Here is a 15,334-nt window from a genome sequence, read left to right on the forward strand (position 1 = left end):
ATATTTTGGATTGCTGCATGTGTTGATCCAGAATCAGCATCAGAAACAATCACATATATAAACTTGAAATATTTATTATTGATAAACACTTTGTGAACTTTCGTTCACCATTGTAGTTTTCAGTCATGGATTTTTATACGCCCGAAGGGACGTATTATGTTATGACGCTGGTGTCCGTCTGTCCGTCTGTCCGTCCGTCCGTCCGTCCGTCTGTCCGTCTGTCCGTTAGCAATTTCGTGTCCGCTCTGTAACTCTTGAACCCCTTGAAGGATTTCAAGGAAACTTTACACAAATGTTCACCACACCGAGACGATGTGCAGACCGCATGTTTTGGATGTCTCACTTCAAGGTCAAGGTCACACTTAGGAGTCAAAGGTCATATCAGTTTGTTTCATGTCCGCTCTGTAACTCTTGAACCCCTCGAAGGATTTCAAAGAAACTTGACACAAATGTTCACCACACCAAGACGACGTGCAGAGCGCATGTTCCGGATGACTTGCTTCAAGGTCAAGGTCACACTTAGGGGTCAAAAGTCATATCAGTTTGTTTCGTGTCCGCTCTGTAACTCTTGAACTGCTGGAAGGATTTCAAAGAAACTTGGCAGAAATGTTCACCATATTGTAACGATGTGCAGAGCGCATGTTCCGGATGACTCGCTTCAAGGTCAAGGTCACACTTAAGGGTCAAAGGTCATATATGACTTTGCTTTGTGTATATTGCTCTGCATTGCAGTGGTCTTGTTTTTATTTGGCAGATATCTTTTTTGTACTTACAATAATTTTTTTTTTTTGAATTACTTCCCTTTTATGTTACTATAAATAGCTTATTTTGAAACTTTTTTATTATTGGCCGTAGGGAAAAACCGAGACCACTTTTCTGTGGTACAACATGGATGGTACCTCCAATTTTAAGGTGTATTTTTACATACCTATACCTGATAAGGATTTTTTTGTAGACTTTGATTTTTTTTTTTGTGGACTTAGATTTGTTTTTTGAAGTTTTCCTTTTGTTGTTCCAGTCCTTTGGGGCTACAGCAGTCAAGTTCTTAAAATTTTGCTCCAATCCTATGCTGTAAGCCTTCGGGCGTATATTGCCCCGCATGGCGGCGCTCTTGTATTATGTATGACAGCAATTTCTTACACAAAATTGGACAATCAACAAGGTGTAGACTTAATCCTATTGTGTTATCAAGGTTAAAAGATTTGAGAATATTGAAACAGTACAGAGGAAAAAGAGCTGGTCACCTGAAGGCACAATCCTTGAACAATAGCAAAAGTGGTTACGGTAAACCAGTGGTTTTCAGAGGTGTAAACTTAAGCAACCTTATATACCCTAAGAAAAATGGAAATAAATTGAATGGACAAAATGAACAGCTTACATGTTTGACGCTAAATTGTCGCTCGGCAGTAAACAAGGATGTTCTTATTGGTCAATTATTACGCGAGGGAAAGATAGATTTTGCTCTTCTTACAGAGACTTGGTTTTCGGACGACAAACAACACCAATATGAAACGTCTGATCTCAATCAAAATGGCTACAAACTGAGTGTTACGAACAGGCAAAATAGGGTGGGTGGTGGTGTTGCACTGACATGTAGATCTGCTGTAAACATGCGCAAACTTTCGGCAGGAAATTCTCACAGTTTTGAATATGGTATTTGGCAGTTGATTTTCAAGAACATTACCATGCATGTAGTTGGGATTTACAGACCTCCGTCTTTATCCACTTGTTCCCAGTTCGTCACAGACTTCTTTCAATATATGGAGGGAGTACTATCACAGTACTCAAATGTAATGGTCATGGGTGACTTTAATCTTCACATCCACGATGACAAAAATGCAGTAACAGAATTCAATAATTCTTTGTACGCCATGGGTTTACAACAACATGTACAATTTAGTACACACACTGGTGGCAACATTCTTGATTTGGTCCTTACGGAAGTCGTAAATGGTGTTGAAGTAGTTTCTTGTGAACAGGGTCCATATATTTCTGATCACTGTGCAGTCAAAATTGTGACAAATGTTAGAAAGGAAAATATAACAAGTGAGGTGGTGCTCTTTAGAAATTTCAAAGACATGGATACGAATACATTTTCAAGCGATCTGAGAAAAATGACAGTCGAAAGTGATAATGTCGACCTTTTTGTTGAAGAATTTCAGACAGCAGTAGAAAAGATTATGAACTCACACGCACCATTTATAGAAAAAACAATCATCCATCGCGCTCCAAAACCCTGGTTCACAGAAAAACTTCTTCACCTTAAAAGAGTGGCTCGCAAATCTGAACGTTTGTGGAAGAAACATAGACAATCACATCTGCATGAAGCCTTCAAAACAGCACGTAAAAACTACGAAAAAGAACTCAAACATGAGAAAAAATCATCTCTGAGTGAAAAAGTTCTTAATGCAAAAGGTGACTCGAAAAAGCTTTATAGATTTGTATCTGAGACAACAGGCACTAGGTCTGAGAACCCTATGCCAACTGGACATGACACTACACTGGCTGAGAAATTTGCAGATCATTTCATGAATAAAATCGAAAAAATTCGAGAATCGTTGAAACATTTCGATAAGTTTCAACCATGCGAAAAAGATATTCCTTGTTTTGACAGTTTTAAAGATCTGAGCGAGGAAGAAGTTAGAAAACTTATAAACCAACTACAGACAAAAACATGTGAACTTGATATTCTACCAACAAAAGTGCTAAAATCATACTTGGATGAGCTGTTGCCTGTTATTACCAAATTGGTTAATTTGTCGTTGCGCGACGGCATCTTTCCAACAAAATGGAAACAGGCAATTGTAAGACCTTTGTTGAAGAAAATGGGACTTGAACTTGAATTCGCAAACTACAGGCCTGTTAGTAATCTATCGTTTCTGTCAAAATTAATTGAAAAAGCAGCTCTGTTCAGGCTCAATGATCATGTAAACAAACACAATCTTCTACCAAAAAACCAATCTGCTTACAGGAAAAACCATTCTTGCGAATCAGCACTGTTACGTCTTGTAAATGATTTACTGGATGCTATGGAGAAGAAAGAAGTTACAGCGCTAATTGCCATCGATCTCAGTGCCGCTTTTGATACTGTAGATCATGACATTCTTGTTGATGTGTTAAACAAGCAGTATGGCGTTCGTGGAACAGCACTGAGCTGGGTTGATTCCTATCTGCGCCCCAGAAGTTGTCGTGTAAGTGTCAATTCAGCCATGTCATTTCCACGCCAATTAAACTGTAGCGTTCCACAAGGGAGCTGCTTAGGACCGTGGCTATATTTGACATATGCGGGGACACTGTTTGATGTTATTCCGCCGTCGATTTCAGTTTACGGCTTTGCGGATGACCACACTGCTAATAAACGCTTTAAACCATCATCTCCAACAGTAGAATCCCAGGCAATACGAGAACTAGAACAATGTGCTAAAACAATCAACAACTGGATGAATGAAAATAAGCTTAAAATGAACACTTCCAAAACTGAGTTCATCATGTTTGGTAGTAGGCAGCAGCTCTGTAAGTGTTCAACTGACAAAGTATGCATTGTAGGTGATGAAGTGAAATCAGTGAGCTTTATTCGATATCTAGGTGCATTCCTGGATGAAAACTTGAATCGAAAAGAGCATGTAAAACGAAAGTGTAGAACAGCAATGCTCAACTACTTCAGAATAAAATGTATCCGGAAATATCTTACCAAGGAGGCTACCGAAACCCTTGTCCTGTCATTGGTGATATCCCATTTAGATTATTGTAATGCCATTCTGTATGGTATTGCTCAAAGCGAAGTAAACAAAATGCAACGAATTCAGAACATGTGTGCAAAACTTGTCCTAAATCGAAGAAAATATGACAGTTCCAAGCAAGCCCTGTATGACCTTCACTGGCTACCAATCAAAGCCAGAATCACATTCAAAATGCTCACCTACATGTATAATTGTTCAGTCAGAAACTCTCCAGAATATCTTTCTGAACTTCTCATAAAACAAACACAGACAAGAAACTTGCGTTCTTCAAACTCCGTTACTGGGTGTTTCGTTGTTCCTTTCAACAAGCGCAAAACGTTCAGCGACAGAAGTTTTGGTACTGTTGGACCTAAACTCTGGAATGAATTGCCTCTCGAAATAAGGAACTCAGACACAATAGATGTTTTCAAAAAGAAGTTGAAAACTCATTATTTTGGAAATTACTTTGCACTCTTTTAGAGACTGTGACTGTATTTTTTAAGAAATTGAAGTAACGTGAACTGGATGATTTTATTGTGTAAATACATTCGAATATGAACTATATTATAACAAATACAAAATACAATTGTTTGTAATTACTTCTGGACATGTCGCAATAACCCACTTATTCTTACTTAATAACAAACAGCTGTCTTACTGTATCTTAATATTCTAATATTTTATTAATCTTACCTGATGTCTGATCTTTTTTTTTTAATGCTTACTAAATAGTTTATTCACAATGGTATTTATGCTAATTTATGTTATATGTCATTAAATATCTTAATTTTTGTCGTATTTTTATGTATTTGTAAAACGCCATTGAATATGTTTTGCGTAAAAATAGGCGTTTAATCAAATAAAACAGTTTTTTTCTCAAGCCACAGCTTTCAAATTTGGACCACATACACATTGTTTTGTACCGAAATGAAATTTGACATTGATTTTGTTCTTGAGCTAGTCTTGAAATTTGGAACATTCAAAAATGGCTCAGTGGATGGCGCCAAGATCACTCTGTAATCTCTTGTTAGGTTAATAGGTTAAAGGTCAAGGTCAGATTAAACCAGAACGATAGAACTTTTGTTTACAGTGAGCATATAATTTCTGTTCCTTGTGCAATTACTGAATGCATCAAGGGGGGCATTTCGTGTTCGACGAGCTCTTGTTCCATATGTATCTACACGTATGAATGTAAGGAAGATATTATGAATTTGTTCAATAGCATATTGACAATACTGAACTAAATAAAAGAATTGATGCAACAACAGACAATAAATTATGTCATGCACACGATATGAAATTCAGGTAAGTAGATGATATTACTGGAACCCAGTATGGGTTTGATGCTCCAAATATATATGTGAAATGACTGCTGTTTATATTGACATCAAGAATGTTGATATACTTGAATTGTTACACTTCATACAGATTATTACAGTTATTTGAGAATTTACAGTTATTTAAGAATTGGTAACAGATTTTCAGTGGATTTGTTTTCAAGATATTACTGATATATCATACAGTTGTCATTATGAAATGCTCAATATTTGTTTCAGGGTTGGTTCCAAACCAAATGGTACAATGAATGGTGACATAAACAACCACATAGACCATGAATTGGAGATTTTGAACTCGGGTAAAATGTTTTTATTGAATAAGTCCAAAAGCTGATTGTGATGGTGCTTAACACCGGTTGTAGCATATATTATGAAGAAGCAACAATAAGATAAAAACTGTGTGTTCTGCCAACTCAAGGGAAATGTTAACAGAAACGTGCCGTTTTTAGCTCATTGGAATCAAAGGTTCAGAGTGAGCTATTGGTATAGGCAGATGATCTGTTGTCAACATCCATTATCCATCGTCCACAATTTACATAAACATCTTCTTCTCAGAAATTACATGTCAGAATTACACCAAACTTGGTTGGTAGCATCCTGGCAAGGTCCTCTCTCAAATTTGTTCGAGTGAATGCACTTGGCTCCTTGTAGGGGCCGCTAGAGCTAGAAACAGGAAACAGTTAAACAACTTGCTCTCATGAAATAATTGATGGATCTTCATCAAACTTAGCCTGTAGCATCATTGTAAAGTCCTCTCCGAAAATTGTACAAATGGGAGGATTGGCCCTTTATAGGGGCCACTAGAACTAATAGGGTCATGGTAAAAATTGTTCAAATAGGGGCACTTGGCCCTTTTTAGCTCACCTGAGCCAAAGGCTCATGGTGAGCTTTTGTGACCGGTCAATGTCCGGCGTGTGTCGTCCGTCTTTCAACATTTTCTAAAAAAATCTTCTTTTTGAAAACCACTGGGCAGAATTACACCAAACTTCACAGGAATGATCCTTGGGTGGCCCCCTTTCAAAATTGTTCAAAGAATTGAATTCCATGCAGAACTCGAAAAGCTTTAAAAATCTTCTTGTTCACAGGGATGTTCCTTGGATTGTCTTCTTTAAAAATTGTTCAAATAATTGAATTCCATACAGAACTCTGGTTGCCATGGCAACAGAAAGTAAAAACTTTAAAAATCTTCTTGTCCAAAACCACAGGGCCTAGGGCTTTGATATTTGGTATGTAGCATCATATAGTGGTCCTCAACCAAGATTGTTCAAATTATCCCCCTAGGGTCAAATATGGTCCTGCCCAGGGGGTCACATGGTTTACATAGACTTATATTGAAAAACTTTAAAAATCTTGTCCATAACCTACAACATTCAAATTTGGACCACATGTATAGTTTGAGTGGCTAGTGACCTACTTCCACATTTCTGTAGCTACAGCCTTCAAATTTGGTCATGTGAGGTCAAAAACTAGGTCACCAGGTCAGATCAAAGAATAAGCTTGTTTACACCCTAGGGGACACATTTTTAGCTCACCTGAGCCAAAGGCTCATGGTGAGCTATTGTGACCGCTCAATGTCCGTCGTGCATCGTGTGTCCGTCAACATTTTCTAAAAAAATCTTTTTGAAACCACTGGGCAGAATTATACCAAACTTCACAGGAATGATCCTTGGGTGGCCCCCTTTCAAAATTGTTCAAAGAATTGAATTCCATGCAGAACTCTGGTTGCCATGGCAACCGAAAGGAAAAACTTTAAAAATCTTCTTGTCCAAAACCACAGGGTCTAGGGCTTTGATATTTGGTGTGTAGCGAAATCTAGTGGTCCTCTACCAAGATTGTTCAAATTATCCCCCTAGGGTCAAATATGGCCCGCCCCAAGGGTCACATAGTTTATATAGACTTATATACTGAAAAACTTTGAAAATCTTCTTGTCCAAAACCACAGGGCCTAGGGCTTTGATATTTGGTAGGTAGCATCATCTAATGGTCCTCTACCAAGATTGTTCAAATTATTTCCCTAGGGTCAAATATGGCCCCATCCTGGGGGTCACATATTTTATATAGACTTATATAAGAAAAACTTTGAAAATCTTCATGCATTAAACCACATAGCCTAGGGCTTTAATATTTGGTATGTTGCATTGTATAGTAGTCCTTTACCAAGATTGTTCAAATTATTCCCCAGGGGTTAAAAATGGCCCCACCCCGGGGGCTCATGGTTTAAATAAACATGTACAGGGAAAAACCTTTAAAAAAAATCTTGTCTTAAACCATACGGCCCAGTGCTTAGATATTTAGTATGTGGCATGCTGTAGTGGTTCTCTTACAAGATTGTTCAAATCATGACCCTGGTGTCAATACAGGCCACGCCCAGGCGGTCCCTTGTTTTACATAGACTTATTTGTTGTTTTGAAGCAGTGGCAAAGAAAGTTGCACCACAAGTATAATGTTTGACACAGATTTCAATATTCATCTTGAATTGTCTTGAATCGTGACCTACTGACCTACTTTCTCGTTTTTAGCTCACCAGAGCACAAAGTGCTCAGGGTGAGCTATTGTGATCGCTCACGTCGGCGTTCCGTCCGTCCGTCCGTCCGTCGTCCGTCTCGTCGTCCGTCCGTCCGTCCGTCCACACTTTCCTTTAAACACACATCTCCTCCTAAACCAACAGGCCATTTTGATGAAACTTCACAGGATGTTCCTTGGATGGTTTCTCTAAAATTGTTCAAAGATTGAATTCCATGCAGAACTTGGTTGCCATGGCAACCGAAAGGAAAAACTTTTAAAAATCTTCTTCTCAAAAACCAGAAGCCTAGAGCTTAGAATTTGTGTGAGCATTGCCTAGTGGACCTCTACCAAGTTTCTTCAAATCATGACCCGGGTCAAATGGGACCCGCCCAGGGGTCCACTGATTTTACATAGAAAAATCTTAAAAATCTTCTTCTCGAAAACCAAAGCCATGACCTTAGATATTTGACATGTAGCATTCCTAATGACTCTACTAAGATTGTTCAATCATGACCCCGGGTCAAATTGACCCCGCCCCAGGGGTCACTTGATTTTACATAGGAAAATCTTCAAAAAATTTCTAAAAATAAAGCAGAAGGCCTAGATCTTAGATATTTCACATGTAGCATTGCCTAGTGGACCTCTACAAAATTTGTTCAGATCAGACTCCCGGGGTCAAAATTGACCCCGCCCCAGGGGTCACTTGATTTTACATAGGAAAACCTTAAAAAATCTTCTTCTCAAAAAGCAGAAGCCCAAGAGCTTAGATATTTGACATGTAGCATTGCCTAGTGGACCTCTACTAAAGTTGTTCAAATCATGACCCCCGGGGTCAAAATTGACCCCGCCCTAGGGGTCGCTTGATTTTACATATGAAAATCTTCAAAAATTTTCTTAAAATAAACCAGAAGGCCTAGAGCTTAGATATTTCACATGTAGCATTGCCTAGTGGACCTCTACAACATTTATTCAAATCATGACCCCAGGGTCAAAATTGACCCCGCCCAGGGGTCACTTGATTTTACATAGGAAAATCTTCAAAAATTTCTAAAAATAAACCAAAAGGCCTAGGTCTTAGATATTTGACATGTAGCATTGCCTAGTGGACCTCTACAAAATTTCTTCAAATCATGACCCCCAGGGTCAAATTGGCCCCGCCCCATGGGGTTACTTGATTGTACATAACAAATCTTCAATATTTTCTAAAAATAAACCAGAAGGCCTAGAGCTTAGATATTCGACATGTAGCATTGCCTAGTGGACCTCTACAAAATTTGTTCAAATCTTGACCCCCAGGGTCAAATTGACCCAGCCCCAGGGTTTACTTTATTGTACATTGGGAAATCTTCATAAATTTGCTTAAAATAAACCAGAAGGCCTAGATCTTAGATATTCGATGTGTAATATTGCCTAGTGGACTTCTACAAACTTTATTCAAATCATGACCCCCGGGGTAAAATTGGCCCCGCCCCAGGGGTTACTTGATTGTACATTGGAAAATTTTCCAAAAAATTTCTGAAAATCATCAGTTTGACATTTGAAACATATTACTCTGGTGAGCGATCCAGGGTCATCATGACCCTCTTGTTTAAGTTACAGCATAGAAATGGACCACATGTATAATTTTTGATACAGATTTCAATACTCATCTTGAATAGTCTTAATCAAGACCTACTGACCTACTTTCTTGTTTTTGAAGCTACAGCAAAGAGATTTGGACCAACTGTATAAATTTTCATACAGATTTCAGTTTATATTATTATCTTTACTGTGACCTACTCGCCTACATTTTTAGCTCACCAGAGCACAAAGTGCTCAGGGTGAGCTATTGTGATCGCTCACCGTCCGGCGTCCATCCGTCCGGCGTCCGGCCGTCCGTCCACACTTTCCTTTAAACAACATCTCCTCCTAAACCAACAGGCCAATTTTGATGAAACTTCACAGGGATGTTCCTTAGATGGTCTTCCTTAAAAATTATTCAAAGAATTGAATTCCATGCAGAACTCTGGTTGCCATGGCCCCGCCCCATGGGGTCACTTGATTTTACATAGGAAAATCTTCAAAAAATTTCTAAAAATAAACAGAAGGCCTAGAGCTTAGATATTTCACGTGTAGCATTGCCTAGTGGACCTCTACAAAATTTGTTAAAATCATGACCCCCAGGGTCAAAATTGACCCCGCCCCAGAGGTCACTTGATTTTACATAGGAAAATCTTCAAAAATTTTCTAAAAATAAACCAGAAGGCCTAGGTCTTAGATATTTAACGTGTAGCATTGCCTAGTAGACTTCTACAAAATTTGTTCAAATCATGACCTCCGGGATCAAATTGACCCCGCCCAATGGGGTTACTTGATTGTACATAGAAAAATCTTCAAATTTTTCTAAAAATAAACCAGAAGGCCTACAGCTTAGATATTTGACATGTAGCATTGCCTAATGGACCTCTACAAAATCTGTTCAAATCATGACCCCCGGCCCAGGGGTCACTTGATTTTACATAGGAAAATCTTCAAAATTTTTCTAAAAGTAAACCAGAAGGCCTACAGCTTAGATATTTCACGTGTAGCATTGCCTAGTGGACCTCTACAAAATCTGTTCAAATCATGACCCCTGGGGTCAAAATTGACCCCGTCCCAGGGGTCACTTGATTTTACATAGGAAAATCTTCAAAAATTTTCTAAAAATAAACCAAAAGGCCTAGATCTTAGATATTTGACGTGTAGCATTGCCTAGTAGACTTCTACAAAAAAAATTCAAATCATGACCCTCGGGGTCAAATTGACCCCGCCCCATAGGGTCACTTGATTTTACATAGGAAAATCTTCAAAAAATTTCTAAAAATAAACCAGAAGGCCTAGATCTTAGATATTTGATGTGTAGCATTGCCTAGTAGACTTCTACAAAAAAAATTCAAATCTGGACCCCCCAGGGTCAAATTTACCCAGCCCCAGGGGTTACTTGATTGTATATAGGGAAATCTTCATAAATTTGCTAAAAATAAACCAGAAGGCCTAGATCTTAGATATTGGATATGTTACATTGCCTAGTAGACTTCTACAAACTTTGTTCCATTCATGACCCCCGGGGTAAACTTGGCCCCGCCCCAAGGGTTACTTGATTGTACATCAGAAAATCTTCCAAAAAAATTCTAAAAATCATCAGTTTGACATTTGAAACATGTAGCTCCTATTACTCAGGTGAGCGATCCAGGGTCATCATGACCCTCTTGTTTGTTTTTGAAGCTTTAGCAAAGAAATTTGTTCAAGCAAGCAACTACTCAGGTGAGCGATATAGGGCCACAATGGCCCTCTTGTTTTCTTTGCTAGAACTAAAAATAAAAAACCTTCAAACAACATTTTCTCATGAACTGCTTGATGGATCTTCAATAAACTTGGTCTGAAGGTCCTCTCTAAGGTCCTCTTTAAATTGTATTTGAATGGGGGCTTTAAATTGTATTCGAATGGGGGTCACTTGTCCCATTTAGGGGCTTGTGATAGAAATAGATCCTGTCTCAAATTTCAAATGAAGGCACTTCGCCCTATTTAGGGGCTGCTAGAGCTAAAAATAGAATAATGTTTAGACAACTTCTTCTCATTGTAAGGTCCTTGCTTCATTTTGTTAAAATAGGGGCAATTAGCCCCATTTTGGACAACAAGAGATTCCTTTAAACAGCTTTAAGGAAACACTTACCATAGCTAAAAATAAATATCTTTAAATGACTTTTTCTGGCGGATCTTCTTTAAATTTGGTCAATAGCATCCTTGTAAGGATCGCTCAGATTTTTCAAATAGGGGCACTTGACTTGTTTTCTTTGGGTTTTTATGCCCCCGAAGGGAGGCATATAGTTTTTGAACCGTCTGTCGGTCTGTCGTTCCGTCGGTCTGTCTGTCCGCAATTTTCGTGTCCGGTCCATATCTTTGTCATCGATGGATGGATTTTCAAATAACTTGACCTGAATGTGAACCACAGTAAGACGACGTGTCGCGCGCAAGACCCAGGTCCGTAGCTCAAAGGTCAAGGTCACACTTAGAGATTAAAGGATAGTGCATTGATGGGCGTGTCCGGTCCATATCTTTGTCATCGATGGATGGATTTTCAAATAACTTGGCATGAATGTGTACCACAGTAAGACGACGTGTAGTGCGCAAGACCCAGGTCCGTAGCTCAAAGGTCAAGGTCACACTTAGATGTTAAAGGATAGTGCATTGATGGGCGTGTCCGGTCCATATCTTTGTCATCGATGGATGGATTTTCAAATAACTTGGCATGAATGTGTACCACAGTAAGACGACGTGTCACGCGCAAGACCCAGGTCCGTAGCTCAAAGGTCAAGGTCACACTTAGACGTTAAAGGTTATTTTTCATGATAGTGCATTGATAGGCGTGTCCGGTCCATATCTTTGTCATTCATGCATGGATTTTAAAATATCTACGCATGAATGTGGGACACAGTAAGACGACGTGTCGCGCGCAAGACCCAGTTCCGTAGGTCAAAGGTCCTAAACTCTAACATCGGCCATAACTATATATTCATTCAAAGTGCCATCGGGGGCATGTGTCATCCTATGGAGACAGCTCTTGTTTCTTATGCTAAATACAGTTGTTAACATTTATGATTCAGTGTTGTCTTAAGAAAACCCTCCCAAGATTGTTTCAGTTTGTCAAACAAGAGAGCCATGATGGATTTAAATTGCTCATCTGATTTACACTGCTTGCTTGAACAGTTTGGTAAACACAAGGAAAATGTCTGTGAAATTATTTTGAAATAGCACAAGTGTTTTCTGACAAGAATATTGTTAAAGTTTCTACTTAATAAATACAGGCGAGTAATGTGGTCACTAAGCTCAATTTTAAAATAATCTTACACAGATGTTCTTTTGGTCACCCTTTACGAAGATTGTTCAAATTATTCTGATTTAACAAAATAATATGACCACCAGAGGGTGTGGTCACTTTTTCCTAGAAATTTTAAAAGTTTTTTCTTCTCAGAAACTGTGAGTGGTTCAGATATTTCATGGCCTTCTTAATGATTTTTGCTGTGAATGGAAATATTTTGTATAATTTTTATACTGATATTATTTCTTTTTTCTTCCAAAATGCACACAATACTAATTACAGCAATTATTGTACAGATATTTGTACAAATATATTCACAAAAGATCAAACAGCATTCATTTATTACAAGAGGTTTTGTATTCATTCATTCTGGATTTCCTGTCAGAAATCAAGGTAATTCATTGTACTATGGATAAAAGAAATTAATATCATTGAAAAGGTGTTTGAGTTTCCTTATATTTCTAGTTACACTTAGGTCTTTGTTGGTAAAGAGAGGTCTTTGTTGTTAAAGAGAATTTCAATGAGTATTTTATAGAAGTTTTTTGACATTCTGACATAGTTATGGTGTTTAAGTCATATACAGTAATTACCTAAAAGTATGTATAATGTGCACCGTTGTATACTGCACACCCCTGATGCGAGCCTTTTTGGAAAATCTTTTTTGGTCAATCCAGAAGGGAAGGAAACAAAACTGAAAAGGTGTAAAAAGATCAAAGTATTGTACTTGGAATGAATAACCATCAGACTTTACAGTTTTCTGCACCACTATCAATCAGTGAGTTAAGGTAAAATAATATTATAATAATAATGAAATAATTATGTAATGAAGGAAACATCCAAAGTGTTGAACTGATCTTGAAAGATTGTTTCTTTTGTTCTAATCTGTTAGAGATCAAACAGCCAGTAATTATCAGCAATTAGCAGGGAGGCCAACTGTGTCACCTCTTGCCATGTTAGAGATCAAACAGCAAGTAATTATCAGCAATTAGCATGGAGGCCTACTGTGTCACCTTTTGTCACATTAGAGATCAAACAGCCAGCAATTAGCAGGGAGGCCTACTGTGTCACCTCTTGTCACATTAGAGATCAAACAGCCAGTAATTATCAGCAATTAGCAGGGAGGCCAACTATGTCACCTCTTGCCATGTTAGAGATCAAACAGCCAGCAATTAGCAGGGAGGCCTACTGTGTCACCTCTTGTCAGTTTTGTTGTTAACCAGGTTTTCAACGAAAACCTGAGTTATTAGATTGGGGTATGTCGTTGGTTGGGCGGGTGGGCGGGCGGGCGGTGTCAAACTGGTGTTTCCGGTCAATAACTTTTGTTTCGGTAAAGATATTTGAATAAAACTTGGTATGTATGTAGCTTATATCAAGACAAAGGCTGGGATTGATTTTGGGGTTTCTGGGGTCAAGGTCAAAGTCACTGTTACTTAAAATAGAAAAAGGGTTTCCGGTCAATAACTTAACTTAGGAATGAGCTATCATGATGAAACTTGGTGTAAAGAAAACTAATATAAAGTTGTAGCTTGGGATTGATTTTGGGGTTTCTGGGATCAAGGTCAAGGTCATTGTTACTAAAAATAGGGTTAGGGTTAGGTTAGGGTTAGGGTTGTGCTTTAAAGTGGTGCACTGCGATTCAGTATACTTTTTATACGCCCGTTTGAAAAACGGGACGTATTATGGGAACGCCCCTGGCGGGCAGGCGGGCGGCATCCACAGACCTTGTCCGGAGCATATCTTCTACATGCATGGAGGGATTTTGATGAAACTTGGCACAGTTGTTCACCATCATGAGACGGAGTGTCATGCACAAGAACCAGGTCCCTAGGTCTAAGGTCAAGGTCACACTTAGAGGTCAAAGGTCAAATTCAAGAATGACTTTGTCCGGAGCATATCTTCTTCATGCATGGAGGGATTTTGATGAAAGTTGGCACAATTGTTCATCATCATGAGACGGAGTGTCATGCGCAAGAACCAGGTCCCTTGGGGTAAGGTCAAGGTCACACTTAGAGGTCAAGGATACAAGAATGAAAACTTTGTCCGGAGCATTTCTTCTTCATGCATTGAGGGATTTTGATACAACTTGGCACAAATGTTCACAAGCATGAGACGGAGTGTCATGCGCAAGAACCAGGTCCCTAGGTCTAAGGTCAAGGTCACACTTAGAGGCCAAAGGTCAGATACAAGAATGACTTTGTCCGGAGCATTTCTACTTCATGCATGGAGGGATTTTGATGTAACTTGGCACAATTGTACACCATCATGAGACGGAGTGTCATGCACTGGTTCCTTCTTTTGAATTACTTCCCTTTGCTGTTACTATAAATAGCTTATATTGTAACTTTTTCATTACAAGTCGTAGGGAAAAATCGAGACCACTTTTCTGTAGTACAACATGCATGTTACATCCAGTTCTGAGGTGTATTTTGAGCTATCTCTACCTGGTAAGGATTTTTTTGTGGACTTGTAATTTTTTTTTTTTTTTTTTTTTTTTTTTTTGGTCTCTTTAAAGATTAACTTCCCTTAGTTGTTACTATAAATAACTTACATTGTAACTTTTTTATAATTGACCATAGGGAAAAACCAAGACCACTTTTCTGTGGTACAACATTGATGTTACTTTCAAATTTTCGGTGTATTTTAAGGTATCTCTACCTGGTAAGGATTTTTTTTGTGGACTTAGAAAAATAAAAGAATTACAATAATTTCTAAAAAACAAAACATTGTAAACAACTAGAAAATTAAAATTCCATTTGCAAATACAGGTGCTAGTGTAAAGAAATTTGCTGTGACGGGCGTATATTGTGACATTCTGGCACTCTTGTTTATTCTTATGAAAAGTGTTGAAAACCTGGTTTCGTGGCATTGCCGCATTTCCTGTTGACAGTTGGATCTCGGTTAAAAATGATACTTGATTAATAAACAAGGGTTCACTA

At 38.4% G+C, this 15,334-nt stretch overlaps 1 protein-coding gene across 23 annotated transcripts in view; it reads left to right on the forward strand.

Annotated features, from left to right (window-relative positions):
* Nucleotides 1–15,334, forward strand: part of LOC123563976 (sorbin and SH3 domain-containing protein 1-like) — a 426,437-nt gene that overhangs the window by 54,433 nt on the left and 356,670 nt on the right. For all 23 annotated transcript variants that reach the window (XM_053536619.1, XM_053536629.1, XM_053536606.1 and 20 more), the window contains exon 3: nt 5,276–5,355. In XM_053536619.1, the coding sequence (XP_053392594.1) occupies nt 5,276–5,355 (80 nt within the window). The remainder of the gene's footprint in view (nt 1–5,275; nt 5,356–15,334) is intronic.

The sequence above is a fragment of the Mercenaria mercenaria genome, chromosome 2 (genome assembly GCF_021730395.1).
Source record: "Mercenaria mercenaria strain notata chromosome 2, MADL_Memer_1, whole genome shotgun sequence".
In the NCBI taxonomy this organism is placed as follows: domain Eukaryota; kingdom Metazoa; phylum Mollusca; class Bivalvia; order Venerida; family Veneridae; genus Mercenaria; species Mercenaria mercenaria.